This window comes from Salarias fasciatus, chromosome 5 (genome assembly GCF_902148845.1).
Source record: "Salarias fasciatus chromosome 5, fSalaFa1.1, whole genome shotgun sequence".
NCBI classification, from domain to species: Eukaryota; Metazoa; Chordata; class Actinopteri; order Blenniiformes; family Blenniidae; genus Salarias; species Salarias fasciatus.
Window position 1 is genome coordinate 21,178,141 of NC_043749.1, and position 16,706 is coordinate 21,194,846.

Consider the following 16,706-nt stretch of genomic DNA (forward strand, 5'->3'; position numbering starts at 1 on the left):
AGCCCCCAAGCTAAAGTTATCAGTGTAATTGAACTTCATTGTGAATTTGTTTGATATATCATTAGAGAACTGACTGGTTTTCAGTCCTCGTCACTCCATTCTTCAGCCCACATTGGACCGCATTGTCTGCTTGAACTGTGAACCCTGTTGGGGTGGGGGCAGTAATCTGCCTCTCAATAAAAGGTGATGTCTGACAAAAGGCTGTGACACTCAGGCCCTTAATAGGCTTATGTAGATAGACCGTGGAGCAGAATATCATACTGGAAACAAAGGTGCAATACACTGTTATGCAAATAGTATTAATCCATTTTACTGGGCTGAAACCCCCACCTCTTCCCCACCACTACTACCAACACTCAGCAAGGCCATCAATCAACAGCAGACAACTCAGTAGTTGAGACACCACAGGATCCGCTTAAATCTTTCACACTTCCACAAAGTCCTGAAAGCATCTACCCCCGCTGCAACTTGAGAGTATTTGCTTTGCGTTTCGTTTGCTCTTTAGCTAACACTTCTCATGCTCTCTAGAAATTGCACATCTGGAACCACTGGTGAAGGTATGCTAAATGAGTCGTTAAAGAATAAAAGGACCCACCCTCGCACACCAAGAAAGTCTCACCAGCATCGAACTGAGAAAAGCATTCAGCGGCAGAAGATGCATTCTTGAGAAACACTCATGTAATTTGATACCAGTCCCAGTGCCCATATACCCCTTGTCCCTGTTTTGGCCCCGTCCTCCCCACCCCATTCTTCCCCCCATCATTCCGTTTCCTCTGTTTTACCCCCAACCCATCGCCACTCCCCTCTTTCCCTCCTCCTCCTCCTCCTCCTCCTCCACAGACCTCTATCAAACATTCAACTTTAACAGCAGGGTGTTGAGATGGGCAATTGGCTCCTCGCTGTGACTCAAGATGAGCTTTGCTGAAAATCCCAAGAGAAAGAAGCCGTGAAGTCCCCATTACAGCAGCCACAGCTGTACCACAGCGGTCATGTCACCCCAGTAAAACATTAATTAGACTGTTATCTAGTTAAGAATTTCCCTTCTTATCCTTTTTGCTATTCACAACACATTTTCCTGTCAAGGAATAAAAGGAAACCCCTGTTTTCAGTTTTCTTCCACAGATATTTTCCTTCATTTTTTTTCTTAAAGCCATTTCATTTAAAATTGAATTCTGTGTTATGTTGAGATTTTTAATGTGTTTATGTGACGATTTTAGAGTAATGAAAATGCATTTTGTATTGAAGACAAATATTTTGCTGCAAATACAGTCAGAAAGTCTTCAGTCTCCATCACATCGCGTGATCATCTATTCTTTTTTTGGGGACCGCCTTGGTCTAACGTGTCAGGCTTCCTGTTCGTGGGGCAGGAAACAAACACAGACAGGTCGGACATTCTTCTTCCCAAGACTTTACAGAGAGGCAGTCTGAAAAAACATCTCCATCAATGGGTATCCTGTAATCTAAAGTCTCTGAGTTTGGGTTTTGTTTGTTTATTGACTGTCCCGCACATCTCTTGCAGTTTATGGGATTTGACAACATAGTCTTTTCCTCTTAACCACTGCACTGTTTCTTCAGTAACAGTACATTGCAATCACCACGTGTCTGCCGGGACCTAAATTAGTTCTGACAGCATTGCGTGTTTTGCTTCAGTTTGCAAGTGTCCTTCAGTCAGATTTGGAGCGCCTATACGACATATGTGTACACCTTGGAGCATGTGTGTTAAGCGCTCTCTGAAATGTGTGATGGAGCATCTCATGGGAATATAGGCTAGTGGGTTTCCTATCAAAAGAGAAAGACGGTGTTTTTTGTGCGTGTACTTTCTCACGAGGACTACCCTGCAGTTTCCCCCTATACTTTAGCAACCGCAAAAATCCTGAGCTGGTGCAAAACGTTTTGTGAACACGCACTCTTTTTAGTTTTTTTTTTTTTTTTATTATTTGCTTCCCTCCCTCCATTGTACCCCCCCCCCAACATCAAAACTGACACATGCCCACCTGTTTTCAATACTAAACAGAAGAAAACAAAACATGTTACATTCATATGAACGGCAGTTTCCTCATCCATCATGTAAGATTTTAACATCAGATTTATTGTTGGGGTTTCTTTGAGGAACAACAACCAAACCACCACTTCAAATCTGTAAATTTGGATTTTATTTATTTATTTATTTTTTGTGAAGCTTTAGACAAAAGGTCTCTGGTGCTTTATTCAAGAAATCTTATTAGTAATGAAAGTTTAAACTACTAATTTGACTTTTCTGAAATCTCTGGGGCTTGACTGGTGAATGAAAGAACGACTAAGTGGCAGGACAGGACATATATTAGTACTTATTTCTGCAAAGTTTTGTGTTATGCTCATTTTTATGACCTCTTGGTGCATAAACATAAGCTTTTCTTTTAAAGATTTGGTGAAAATGCAAATCAAATATTTTTCTTTGCAGCCTTGTTTTTATTCTGCGTGAGAGCTCTCAGTCCTCCAGCCGTGGATTATTTGTAGGAGTACAGGCAGAGCTCCGAACAGGAAGCTGTAAAACAGCTACTAGCACAATGTGATGGTCATTCGTGGGAAGAAACGAGGGAAAGAATTTCTTTGCCTACAATTTAACTGCAGAGGTGTATTTTTGACTTAGTCACAGGAACGGACAAACATCATCTGGAAAAGTTACATAAAGGAAACATCCACTTTTTTTTCTTTTTTTTTTAGAAGAGAAGGGTACTTTTCTATAACTCCTTATAATGTTTGTACAAACTTGGAGCAAAACAGTCACAGAAACACATCCGTGCTGCAATACAGAATGTAAAGAGCTTTGAAAATGGGAGCCATAAATCCTACAAAGCACACTGATTGGCCATGTAGGAGGGAGTCTGTCTTGAAGTGATTTCATGAGTGTAGGAGCGGGAGGCTGAAAAGGAGGGAAAACTGAGGGAGGGTTTGGAAGGAGGGGTAGAGGGAGGGGATTTAATTTCAAACTGCAGCGAATGGTGACTGTTACCTCTCTGGGCTGAGCTGCGAGGCCGCTGCCTTCAAATGAGCTCAAGGGAAAAGAAACTGACAAAGGGAAAGTATCGGATCGATAAAGTCGCTCCTTCCAAAAACAGAATGTGCCTCAGTGAAGCCCCTGAGTGGAGATCTCTTCACAGGCTCAAGATTCAGTCTCAGTTTTTGTGTGTCTGTGTCGTGACCTGCAGAAACGCTGCGTGGCTCTACAGACTTTATGCACATCCTGAGGCGTCGGGGCTCAAACAGACTCTTCTTTTTTGCCGCTGCCACATACTTACCCTTTGCCCTCTTCATGCATCACATTTTCTCAGCCCTCAAATTGCACCCTGACTAATAGAAGCTGGCAATGAATGAATCTTTGTATGAATTGTTAAGTTTTTGAGACGTGCTTGCGATAATGATTTTGGCCAGAAGATGGCATTGGTAGACTGGGGTGAGGTCCACATCAATGAACTGGACATTAGCTTCACAAGCACATCATTAAAGCCTTGATTTGTCTTTAGTGCTTCATCTTATGCACTGCAGTTGGATTTTACAAAAATGGGTTTCAAAGCTTCAATTTTCGACAGATTTTTCAAGAGTCCTGAAGTGACCATGATGTTGCAGGTGAACAAAAGAGAAGCCACAGCTTCCAACAGATAACGACGACAACAAAAAGCATTGTGGATTAGCTCACTGTCTAAATCCCAAATGAAGGCATTCTGGATTGCTCTACAGTCATCAGACTATTTTTTGGTAGTTTGAATCAGTCTTTTTGCATTAGCTGTGTTTGATTACGTCCGTGTTTCTTACTATGTGTATACAGTATTTATTAGAAACAGATGGCAGCAACAGCCTGGAGGCTGCGTTCCAGCTGTGTTCAAGGGAATATGATGCTTGATTACATAGTAGTAGTCGTGGGAAAACTCAGTCATTATGGACCAAAACAAAAAAATAAAGATTAAAAAACCCGAACCCAGTTTTCTGAGATTTTGCTAATTAATTTGCTCATAGATAAAAGCAGATGTATGCTACTGCATGTGATGCTTTATGAAGCGATCAGTGGTTTCAGCACATTGTACATATTTCTGTTAACATTCATTGCAATGCATGCAATGCATCCAGTCTGGGCTGGTTACCGATCATCACAAGGCTCACACAGACTAAAACCCATTTTTCAAATCTAAGGCCAATTTTAGGATTACTAGTTAACAAAACAAGAAGTGGTTACAGAGCAAAACCTACAAATCCACTTAGAGTATATGCAGACTGCACAGAAAGACCCTGCCTCTCAAAGAAACGGGTATTTGTTGCACTGTGTGGCGACCACTTTGCTGCCTTCCTGTTGAGAGCCATTCATTTATCTATCCTGCAGTATGTAAGACCCACTTTTTCACTGTAGGACCTCAGGGAGAGGGAGATGGTCCCAGATGGCAACGGGCAAACGGCAGGATTCAAGCTGGATAAATAGCACCTTTATCAAAGTGTTAATACATGAACACACACCTACGGGCAATTGCGGCTTAATTAACCTACCAACTGTGTCTTGGCAGGAAGACGGATTGCACAGACCATGTATTCATGGGTAGAACATGCAAACTCACAGAAAAGGTGCTTTTTTTAAAAAAAAAAAATTCATGTGACAACAGATAATGATATAAATATGCAGGTGTGAGGTCTCCTGCTGTGTTTAAGGACAGGAGCGCAGTGTCTCTGCGCAACTCCTTTGCAAGGAAAGTTCAAGGACTGTCCGCCTCAGTGTTTGTTCACACAGCTTAAATTATTCCTAAAGACCTGCAGTGGACATATAGGTCCCTTTTTTCCAGACTCACGATTCACCTGCCCCACAGGAGACCTTCGGGATGCATACCTGGCAGAGTACCAGCTGACATTCACAGAACTGATGATTTGCTTTCATATTCTGTAGAATGTAGTTACACAAATGATAGGTCAAAGCAGAATGACACACTAGGACAATTATACAAGGGTCGATAGTAAGTTAATAGGTTTCTTATGGCTTCACTGACCGCATACACCTGTCCTGTACCTCCCGAATTCACTGTCCATCGGCAAGACACCCTGTCAGTGAAGAGTCCTGACAAACTGTGCACGTGTGTGTGCGTGAGAGGGGAGTAAGCAAGGGAGAATTGGTGGCTACTGAAAGTTGGGCTCTCTGACTCCAGTCAAGAGAAGCACGGCGAGGTGTCCAGCCTGGCAGGTGTGCACAGACCTCTTCACAACACTGCTTAAAGCCAGCCTGGATCTGACAGGTATGGGTTAGGAGGCCTGGATATTCCTGCAACCTCCCCACCCCCTCCCTTTACCCTCCCTGCACCCGCCTCTGCAATGCCTGCCCAGAGCCCCGGGGGTTAAACATGAATAATGAATTCATGTCTCCTTATGGCGAGTGCTTGGGATCTAGTATATGCTGCTCACATGCCGTACCAAATATGTTGTCACATAGTGTAAAGTATTATTCGTCCCTCAAAGGCTGTTTGTCACATGGTTTTGAGATTGTCATTTTTGACATTGAGGTTTGCCAGGACATTTTTTTTTTGTTTCAAACACACTGTAGTTCCTTAGTGTCAAACTGACAGTTTATTGGATTTGACCTTCTGCTTTTTGAATTGCGTATATTCAGTAGTATGATTAAGAGACAGACGAACCAAGGTGACTGCATGCAACAAATTTAAAAAGGTTTTTTTTTTTTTTTACTTTTTCCTCAACACAAACAGAAAATCATGGCTGTTGTGCATCATTGGGTCACCTTTTTTTTTGTATGGAAAAGAAATTCCTGTTAAACTGAAGCAGATCAAGCTCAAAGTGATTGCTTCATGAGTCGCATCTTATGGAAAAAATGCTTAGTTTTTGGTCTTGAAATATGATGCCCTCTTCCTGTCAAGAACTGTACAGCAGCCTGCTGTGTCTGTCAAAGCTGCATTTTGTTAGTGTGTAATCTCATGAGTAGTTAAAATAATGTTGAAATTGCTCTAAGAGCTGCTTAGCCTTGCTTCTTATCAGTTGATTCGAAAGGCTTAATCCCAACACTGGAAAAGGGGGAAAAAAATGTTTTTTTTTTTCCTGCAGTAATCATACTAAAATATCTTTTGTTGTGGTAATATTGCATCATCTGATGGAACAAGGGTGGAAGGTTTCCAGTTTGTTGAATAATGAATGTCTTTTTTAAGCAACACTGAAATGAATCTGGTTTTCGCTCCCTGTTATACTTATTTGGAGACATCAGTGGAAGGCCAGTGTCTTCTGTGTGAGGAGGAAACCATTATGCTAATTTTGAAAGATGAATGTACTTCAGGGATTTCAGTTTATCTCTGACATCATTCTGCTGCATTTGAAGCCCTCCCATTGAAACCCAATAAGAGTGTTACGATTAAATTAAAATGCTAATGGTCCACTAACATAATAAGAATAGATTATCCAGTTATGTGTGGCAGACTTCAGCTTGGCTTAAAAATGACCTCACCTCTAACTGCAAGCAGCAGCAGCTGAATTTGGTCTACAAAATGCAAAGCAGAAATCCAGCCTAAATTAATTATAAATTGCACAATCATGCACGGGACAGTTGATCTTTCACGCCGTGTTGCACAACGCGGTGCTATAAATTGTGAATAAATTAAGACACCTCAGCACAAAGAAAGTTAGAAATTTAATTAAATGTATGCAATATTTCATGTTGGGTTTGAAACTAAATTATACGACCATTTCACATCGTCGGCAGGATTATACAGAAAATCACAACAGAAAACAGGCAAAAATGGTTTTAATCAGCTGCGCATTTAATGTATAACAACAGTACAAAGTGAATCTTTTGCTTGCAAAATAGGAGTGTTTTTTTATGTACAGTATTTATACAGTTATATATAGTTTAAAAAACATTACAGTTTAAACATCTGACGGTTTATTGCACAACACATTTATAAATTATCATCATCAAACCACACATGAAACAGATGAATTCTGTCATATTTCAACATTTAACAGGAAACGTATTTATTATTCCTTAATTTAACTTGATCTTCTAGATTAACACGAATCAAGGTCCTGTGGAGCGTATATTAACTCCACTGATACTGACATGGTAAAAAATGAAAGAAAAAAAAAAAAGAGCAGCGCTCCAGAAAGACTTTGCTGGATGATAGTCGCAGTGACTTTATGCAGAGCAATGAAACAGCCTCAAGCACAGAAAGGCATTTATCTTCCATCATTGCAGTGGGTGAAACAATCAAAACCAAAACCCTGAATTAGTTTGATGCTTCAAACTCTTTTTTTTTTTTTTTTTTTTTCCTTTTTCTTTTTCAATCATGACGATTCTTTAAAAGTTTAGATATGGCACTATAACTACAGCAGCAAGGAGACAACAAGCAGTTGGGCAAAATGTACACCGGTACGCAAAAATCAAAATGTGACTTATGTTGACGCACAAAAACAGCCAGCATGTAAAGCATCAAAAGCACTATGAAGCAACAAACAGATTTTACAAGGACCAGTTGCTGATCCAAACACATATCATTAATATTCACTCTGTTTGCAAAACATGAGGAACACACTCAGCTTTTTATCTCAGATTGATTCCTGGTTTGATTCACGGTGGATTTATCCAGTAAATCAACGAAGCATCAAAGTCTTCACACTTCCTACTTCACAGGAGCTGCAGGTGTTCCTAATATCTTGTACACTGAGTGCATTTCAAGTATTATGCTCAATGTAAACAATGACTGATGAGAAAGGAGAGGTGGGAGAGTGGCGCTGTTGGCCATGGTTAGGCTAATCTGATCCTGGATCAGGCTTATAGCATCATTAATCATGCTTTCTGCTACAGTTCAATTTGGTCTCCACTTATCTTTGAATGGCTGAATTAGTGGTCTATAGATCATCACTGTAAAAAATGTCCTATCTTAAATGGGATCTTTTCCGTACAATGCATGTATTATTAATAGCTTCAAGAGGAGCATTTAACATGAATGAAACATGAGATACATTATATTTGGCACCAAAAAAGAAAGCCAGGAATTGAGTCTGGAAATATCCCAACCTATATTTCATTGGAGGGTAATGACGTCTTGGTACTGGATTATTAAAAAGCTAGAATCTCAACTTGTCAGTGACAAATTTGGTGTATGCTGCTTTCAAATACTAGTAGTTCACACAGTCTCTATAAAGCAAAAAACACATGATGGGAACCTTCAAATGAGAAAACCGAAAGGAGTGATACTGGAATCCTTACTCTTTTTTTCCCCCTCAAGCCTTTCGGAGTGGTTACAGGAAAAAGGCATAATACAAAGCTGCACATCTCTGCACCAAATGACTACAAATGGCGATGTCACTCCAAGCCTGTGATATGTAGTGCGAATGAGTGTCCTCCTTCTTTGACACATAAAAAGTACTTTAAGTCTTGTCTCACCACATGTATCGTCCCATTAAATTGGCTCCTGCCTTTGTTGAGCTCCTCCAGTGACTTTTCAAGATGAGTCACTCTTTATTAAGTGCTGTTCTCTTCAGAGCTCCAGCCATGAGACAGACACACACACACACACACACACACACACACTTTCTCTCTTCTCTCACTCTCTCTCCATATAAGCATCAACTACAAAGACGAACTGTTACCCAGCGGAAAAAAATTGGCGGCAAATTCAGCAACCGTGATGGCCTAAATCCTCTTTCTGTCTCTCTCCATGTAAGTGTTTTAGAAGTTGGACGTTTGCCTGCTGGAAATTCTTCAGGAAAAAAGAAAAAAAAAAGAAGAAAAAACGGTGACAGTGGATTCAAAAGTCTTGCTTTGGGACGTTCTGCTGTTTGATGTGTGCTGTGTATGTACATTTGCACGTGTGTATTTACACATGTGTCTATATTTCTCTGTGTAACTGTTATCAGCTTGTTTATACAGTAGGTCCATTCAAGCCACAGTCTCCCTGGAGAGGTGTCTGATCGTGCATGTCCGCACATGCACATGACGTGGTCAATGGAGCCCAAATTTACTGCATGTTTAAATGTTGTGTGTGCAGATCTGGAAGTGTGTGTGTGTGTGTGTGTGTGTGTGTGTGTGTGTGCGTGCCTGTGTGTGTGTATGTATCTCAGCTCTCTATAGACATAGCTGAGGTTATCTGCTCCACTTTATAGGCCAACTTCTGCTTCTGGGCCTGTTCATCCTGCTCCAGTGCCTCAATGATCTGAAACACACACACACACACGGAAACACACAAATGAAACTGTGAAACCAAAGAAGCGAGACGTGTCTCTGGTCAGCTGTAGAAATCATCAGCTGTGGAAATCAAGTTTGTGTGCACACAAAACAATCCAAAACTGATACACAACACCAACAGTAATTCTAACACCGCTTAGTACATTTCACAGCATTAAAAGTTTTTCTTGATCAGGTAAACCTATTAAGGCTGTTTGATTAAAAATAACATTTTTAAAACTTCAAACTGTCTTTAATGTTTAAACGACTTTCAAATGAGGGTTATTCCTTTTTTTGTTTAGCAGTTTTCCAGCTGAAGCATTAAGATTGACCTTCTAAAAACAAAAATGGTTAAATGAAATTACCAACCAAAACCCTAATTTTTTTATTCTGTTTTCTTTGTACGGTGACCTTGAGAGTCCTGAAAGGCACTTATAAATAAAATGTATTATTAATATTAATCAAAAGCATCTGTACTTTTGTCTGTTGATTTCCTAAAATCACATAACACAGTTAATTGTCTTTATCAGGTCCCACAATTCAATGTAGAGTTGTTATAGCATTCATGCTTGACCATCTCATACCATTTGAGCACCGCTGCGTGCCTTAGGAGTGATGTTTGTGCCGATGTGACTGAATACGGTGAGCATTATTTACTCACTGTTTTCCTTCCACAAACCCCTGAGGGAAATCCGCCCCTTTATTTTCTAAATGCTTAAGTTGAATTCATCAGGGCTTGTCAGTGAAGTCAACTTTCTGCTGCGGCTCAAATGACACTATGAGAGTCTTAAGAGTGGACTAAAGTGGTGAAATTGCATGTCGTGGAACCAAAATAATGACTGAAAATATGTTTAAGTGCTCTGAGCTGTGGGGAATTTAAGGGCTGAGTGGTAACTCTTCCTGCAAGCAAAACATAACAATTCGATCGAGCATTGATATAAAATTAATGGTGAGTGCTTCTTTAATGTCAGAAAATGTTCACTTCTGTCAGTAAATCACGCTGGAGGGACACGTATGAAGGAGTCCCGTGTTCCGGCTTGTTGAGCGGGCCTCACCTCCTGGCTGTACTTGCTGACGTAGGCGTAGATCTCGTGGAGGGCACTGAGCACGTTGAACTCACTGGAGTGAAGGCGAGCCTGCTCAGCCAGATAGGCATTCATATCCTGATCACTGATGGCAGGCAGGCGGTTGATGTCAGCGTAGTACCTGAGAGGAGACACACACACACACACGGTTGGTGTCGAGGGCATCGTCATGCATACCATCACAGCTTTTCACCTCACTTGAGTCTACTGTTGTGAAAAGTCAGAGTATCCACCAACACAGGCGTCTCAGCAGAAGAATAAAGGAACGTCAGCGGCAGGTTCAGTCGTTCAGTCGTATGCACAGTGCATTTAAAATACACCTGCACACTATTTAAATGCATATACTGTATACATCTCTCAGTCGTGTGGAGATGCTTTGACTTGACTGCAAACACAATCTGCATGCATTAACCATCACAGTAAAGAAAAACAGCTTCTTTGTTCTACCGTTGCTTTTCATGAATACCGATACCGTTGGAATGTCTGTCTCCTTGTCAATATGTGCTACGTTTGTAAATAACGTGAATTTGAGAGATGAGTAGCAGAACTTAGCACGAGATTTTTGCACATAAAAATGATACATTTTTGTGGATTAGATGAAGTCTGAAATATTGCAATTCATCTATTTATCAAGCAGCAGCAGTCTCAGTAGTGTATGGAAGAGCCATGCTCCTAATGCAGCTCCTAATTATGGAGGTGAAAAGTCTGCATGCACTGCCGTTTGTTCCCATTCTTTAACTAGCATTTCTTACAACTTCAATGGAGTTAAAGGAGGGACTTCACGAACAAATATTGGAGGATAGTCTGTGGAAACCCAATTCTTTAGGGGCAGTTGTTGTCATCCTGGAGGCTAGAGTCTGAGCCCAACTGTGGAGGTGAGGTGGAACACTTGTTGCAAAATATCATCTTGATGTCTTCTTAAGTCAATAGCAACAGCAAAGAAAATCTGTTTAGGCTCATCCCACAAATGCATTTTTCTTAATTAATAATGCGGGATCATTTAACAGGGATATAAATACTGAAGTATTATTTTTAGTTACAAGTGTGATGCTGATGACTTTAAGAACAACACTGAGATGATTCACCCACCTGTCTAATCTCAAATTTCTGTCAAGGTTTTAAAAAAGTATTAAATGATGGAATACGTCAAAGAAGTCATACAGATTCATTTTCTTTATTATTTAAGATATCGAACAAACTTCATGTACAACCTCAAAAAATGTTGACTCTGCAATTTTAATATCCCTTATCAGTGATAGATGCACACATTCAAAAGTGTTTTCCATAACAGAACCAAATTGAGCCTTATATTAAGACTTTACTTCGTGTTTCTGCTTCAAATTCAGCACTGAAGTGTCTCTCCGGTGTCAGAAATCAAGATTGAAACATAATGTGACAAATGAGCAGGAGATTTTGGAAAGTGCTGTGAAAACCTTAAGTTTAAAAGAGTGAATTATTATGAAAGTTCCAGTTCTGACAAAAGTCGATATCTTGCTGGTCAAAAAAAGTACATAATAGCAGCCATTGTTCTGATATTGCACCAACATTCAATCGTTCTGAGGCCCTCGACGCGTCACGCTACCGGACAACCTTTCATAAAGCAGTTGGAAGGTGAGGAAATCCTAATTGACTTTTTATCTTTGTTCACCTCCAGCTCCTAAAACCGAGGCTTAAGCTCATAGAATTTTGGTTGCTGTGAGCCGCACATACGCACCTTTCTACCCAGCTTTTATAATGCGGGATGTCCTTGGCATAAAGCAGCTTGGTGGAGGGGGAGTCTTTGCCCAGGCGGTGTTCAGATGTCGAGCAAGAGTCCATGAAGGTTTGAGCCACCACAGACAGACATGCATCTGTGATGCTGCTTTTGTGTATGTCAAACACAAACTGGGGATTCTTGATCACGTTGACCCAGAAGCGCAGGGGGAGGCTGAGAAAAAGAAAGAGAAAAACATTTCGGGAAATTGCAAGACTTGAAAGTGAAAAGAAAAAAAATTATTTCAGCTTGTGTTCCCAATCCTTTATTGACTTTAATATCACACCTTTGTTATGGGAACAATATGTAAATAGACTGTTAAAAACACGGTGTGAAGAATTTATGGTGAAAAGCATCTTCATAGCATGAAAAACTGTAAAAGTACAAAGAAATTAAATGAAATTAAAAAATCTATTAACAGCTCTTGTATGAGAATAACCTTAAAGTGAAAGGACGGCAGAATAATCATGTAAAGGTAGATTTGCCATTGAAGTTAGGCAAAGCCAATCATGAGCTGTACTTTCTTTTCAATATGTCACTGAATGGAAAAACACTTTTTTGGTTTATCACATTATGCAGTAACACCATGGTGTATGGTTCCTTTAGTTACTCTTTTTACAGTTAATGTAGTTTGATGATGCGCTGATCCTAAAAATACGGACAAACTGCTTTAACAGCAGCACTGCACACAGAAAACTACTGCAAGTACTCAGACGCAAACATGTTTACTGTATTTTTTTGCAATAAACACATCAGATTTTAAAATTGTTGCACTCAGTAACACATAGAATATCTTTTAGTGCACAAGAAATATGTCACTTTGATGAAATGTTAGCCACTTTGCAAGGGATTTGAGTAACTAATGGTGTTTTCATACTGATTTTAAAGTACTGAAGAATAAGAATCACCCTTATCCTTCAACTAAATCTAAGAGTTCAACTTTATATATGTAAGTTATATTAGCGTTAGTCTGTGTATCTTTGTAGCATTTCTGTGTATGTTTTAGTTGGATAAGTTCTCACCAGTTGCTCTTCCACGTGTGGCGAACGTCCATGTCGTGGATGCCATGTCTGTCCGCCTGCTCATCCAGGAAGTCAAACATGTATTTGATGGCGAGAGGCAGAGCGGTGCCCCGGCACACAGTGCTGAACAGGGTCTCAAACAGGTCGTCCACAAACTTCTGGAGTGTTCCCTGGAGAAAAGCAGAACCATAAAATTGAATTGTAGAGTTTGGATTCTGGCCAATTTGTTTACTCTCTCATGTTGTTAAAATGAAGATTAATCACGGGGATTAAAAAGACGAAGTGGCCAAATCTGACTGTGAAATTTCAGATCTTTTTTTTTTTTTTAAACAGGCTCGGTTTAATATTTCTCTAATATATGAGATATTCCAAAAGAGTATTGCAGTGTTGCAGCCAGCACAAGTTAAATATTGAACAGATCAAAGTAGAAAGTTGCACAGGTCTCCTCTACGGTCTCGACTAAGCACATAGTCACCTTATCCCTGTAGCGCTGGACGACTAAGGGGAGTGCTTCCTGACCCGCGACGTTGCAGTTCAGGAAATCACTGATGCATTGCATTTGAAAGTGTCATCTAGTGCTCTAAAGACAATTTCAAACTTTGCCTTCCTAAAGTTTGCCTTCTGAAGTATCGTAGTGTTCCTCAGTTACAGATTTGGCCACACCAAGGAGCCTTTTATTGGCACTATTGGATCCATATACAGTATGAATGCATAACTCTCCTGGTGCCAGCTGGATGCTTTGAAGGGTTTGACAGGGTATCTTTAAATAAAGTCTGCAAACAGCACATTTTACAATTTAGGTCTCTATTCGGTTCAAAGAACAGTTTTATTCCAGTAATCTTTCCTGTCAACTTCATTCTTTCAATCGTGACAGCTTCTGAAGAATCAAAAGGAGAAAATCATGCTAGGAAATGCATTCTCCTTGATCCTCAGGCTTTTCCTAATGTTAGGCGACCCGACCCTTTGAAGCTCTCTGGCTCATTCCACACTTATCACAATGTGATGGGGGACAAAAAGGATCGTCTTGCTGAGGAGATTTCACTTTTGATCCCTGTCGTATGAACTTGTGTGGCACCTTGGTTGCGAGCAGCCTCGTCAGGTAGATCTCAGACACCATCTTGCTGCCGCGCTCGCCCTCTTTCTGGTCCCCGTGGTCGTGGTTCTTGACCAGGTGCCAAACTTTGACGCCGCTTTCCAGGTCGGGGGTCAGCATTGGCACACGGGAGTGGGGGCTGTCGGGGCTGGTGGGTGTGGAGCGGAAAGGCACATCCACACCTAGAAGGTCAAAGACAAAATCAAATTAAAGACATGTCCTTTACAAGTCAAAGTGGACAATCGGTCATGATATGGAGGCACTGCTTTCAGATCAGGGTTAAAGCAGTGTGCAGTAAAATTTGACTTTGTATTTTTTTTTAAAGTCATAGCATTTGAGAATATATTTGAGATAATGGACTCAATTATTCACTTTGTCTATTCTTGGCAAGAAGATTTTTCTGTAATGCAATCGAGCTGTGCTCCAGCACGTCTCAGACGTTCTTAAATGAAATTAAAATCCTAAATAACACCAAATCACAGGAGTGACTTCTTGCAAGAGATTTCTTTGTTTGGTGCTATGAAACAACAGGAAAACTCTGATTTCATGCACAGTTTGACATGTTTGGCCAGTAACGACTTTTACAAGTGCAGTATTGTTATATGGACACATCAGTTCATCAAGGAATGTCGTCGTATGATGTTATGATGGAAAAAGTCTATAAATCTATTAAGTAAACTAAAACTGTTCAGCTGGTGCACTCTGTATCAATTAAGTGAGAAGAAAAGAGAAAACAGCATTTGTTCCTCTGATCTCTATATAAGGTCAGCTGTCTTCACTGTAAGTTCAGACTGGATAATCAATTAGCATCATTTTATTGGTTGTCATAGGAATAATGCAGAAGGCATCTTTTCATATAGACTCTGGAACTCCTAATTGTATTTCTGCTGCTCATCAAGACTGTAAAAACTAAAACACGTGAACAGTGCAGGCTGCATTTCCACGAACATTTTTAACATATCTGATTTGCATGTGTCAACATATTTTTTCCCAAATGAATGTTATTTTAATAACACGATGAGTGTTGATTTTTTTTTTTTTTCTCCTTTGGAACATTTCCTATCTAAGATATGTTAATGTGTTTGTTTAATGTGCTAAATAACAGTGTATACTAATGTCCTTTACAACAGACTGGTGAGTGACAGCAACAGATGGTGCAACACTGCTCTGAGCCGTATGAATATTAAGTATTTGTATTTCCTCAACAGTCCTTACCGTATCTGCTGATACTGCGTGGGAAGCTGGCTGAGGAGGGAATGTTGAAAGAGGACATCTGTTTGGGCACCAAGGCCACCACACAGCGCTCAGACACCTGAGAGGCAAAGGTAAAGCTCTGTGAATTTTTGCCTGCCAGCTGCTGGTTGATATCCACAGCAAGAATTTAAAACACAGTGTGCCACAAAAACACTCAGGATTTATGAACAGAGAGAAAAACGGCCTTTAGGTCAGGTAAAATATATTCAGTAAAAAAACTGACAATGTTCAGCTGGAAAGAAATCAACAATAATCACAACAGCTTCAATTGTACCACACACAACCAAACTCAAAACCTCTATTTTTATTATATACTGTATTGTCTGCTCACACCTAAAGTCAAGACACTTTCAGCAGAGTGAAAATTAACTGCTACAGCTTGGATTTATCAAAAACTCACAGAGAAAAATAACAAATCTGTTCTATTGTGGTATAATTCAGGAGAATTGTGAGCACAGGTAGTTTCATACTCAAATTCATTTTTAGTTCTTTTTATACTGATTAACTGCTCAAAGCACCATTTGATCTGCAAAAATTGTGCATTTCACAGGTAATGGAGGGGAAAAGCAAATGAACGTTTTCAACAGCAGTTGTGTAAACATATGAGAAACTGTTTTTTTATGGGTTTTTTTTTTTTGTTTTACTGTGTGGCAAACACAAAATTAGAATACCTAGACTCAGTTAGTCAACCCTCCTTTGGACTGAATCCATACGTGTTGAAATTACATCTGTCTATAATGTTACCCTTACGACTATCTTTGAATACATGCGTTGGCTTATCTATATAGTGACAAAGCTGATTGTCATCGAGCTGCAGACTTTTGTCAATATGTGTTGTTTGTACAATACCAATTGGGAAATAAGACTCTTTTATGTGTAGAATTCAGACTTTTGACTTGTTGTTCAGAGTGAGTTGTGGAAGACTTGCTCTTTTGAGGTCAGAATTCCCAGTTTCACCTCCAAGTTCAGATTTCATCTGTGTTCATGGTGACATATAATAAACTCTTTTCTTTTCATGTTCATTTCACTGCATGAAGGGATCCTTTTTAAATCATTTCTACACACAGCTTTCCTCATACTGCCCTGACTGTTTTCTGAATCCCTGTGATGTGATCAACAGTTTTTTTTTCTGAATAACTGAGGTCAGTCTCTGAGTTGAGTATTCAGAATTGAGTGAAGTTGTATACTTGTCCCGGAGGCCGACTAACCTGTGTTCAAGGTTTTTTTCCTCCCCTGAATGTGTCATTATCAAGCTCCAGAGAGAGCCAAATAACAAGCTGCTCATTACAATGGGCTGTGTCGGAGCAGGGTAAGTCTAAAA

General features: G+C 40.0%; 1 protein-coding gene across 2 annotated transcripts in view; it reads right to left on the bottom strand.

The window, feature by feature from the left end:
* Window positions 1-8,253: 8,253 nt before the first annotated feature.
* Window positions 8,254-16,706, bottom strand: part of LOC115389176 (plexin-A2-like) — an 80,636-nt gene continuing 72,183 nt past the window's right edge. Inside the window, exons 26-31 of one of the 2 annotated variants that reach the window (XM_030092631.1) lie at window positions 15,347-15,443; window positions 14,114-14,313; window positions 13,039-13,208; window positions 11,978-12,190; window positions 10,234-10,384; window positions 8,254-9,167 (exon numbers count right to left, since the gene is read on the bottom strand). In XM_030092631.1, the coding sequence (XP_029948491.1) occupies window positions 9,072-9,167; window positions 10,234-10,384; window positions 11,978-12,190; window positions 13,039-13,208; window positions 14,114-14,313; window positions 15,347-15,443 (927 nt within the window). In that variant the 3' untranslated portion in view covers window positions 8,254-9,071. The remainder of the gene's footprint in view (window positions 9,168-10,233; window positions 10,385-11,977; window positions 12,191-13,038; window positions 13,209-14,113; window positions 14,314-15,346; window positions 15,444-16,706) is intronic. The other variant, XM_030092632.1, reaches the window with a different exon arrangement.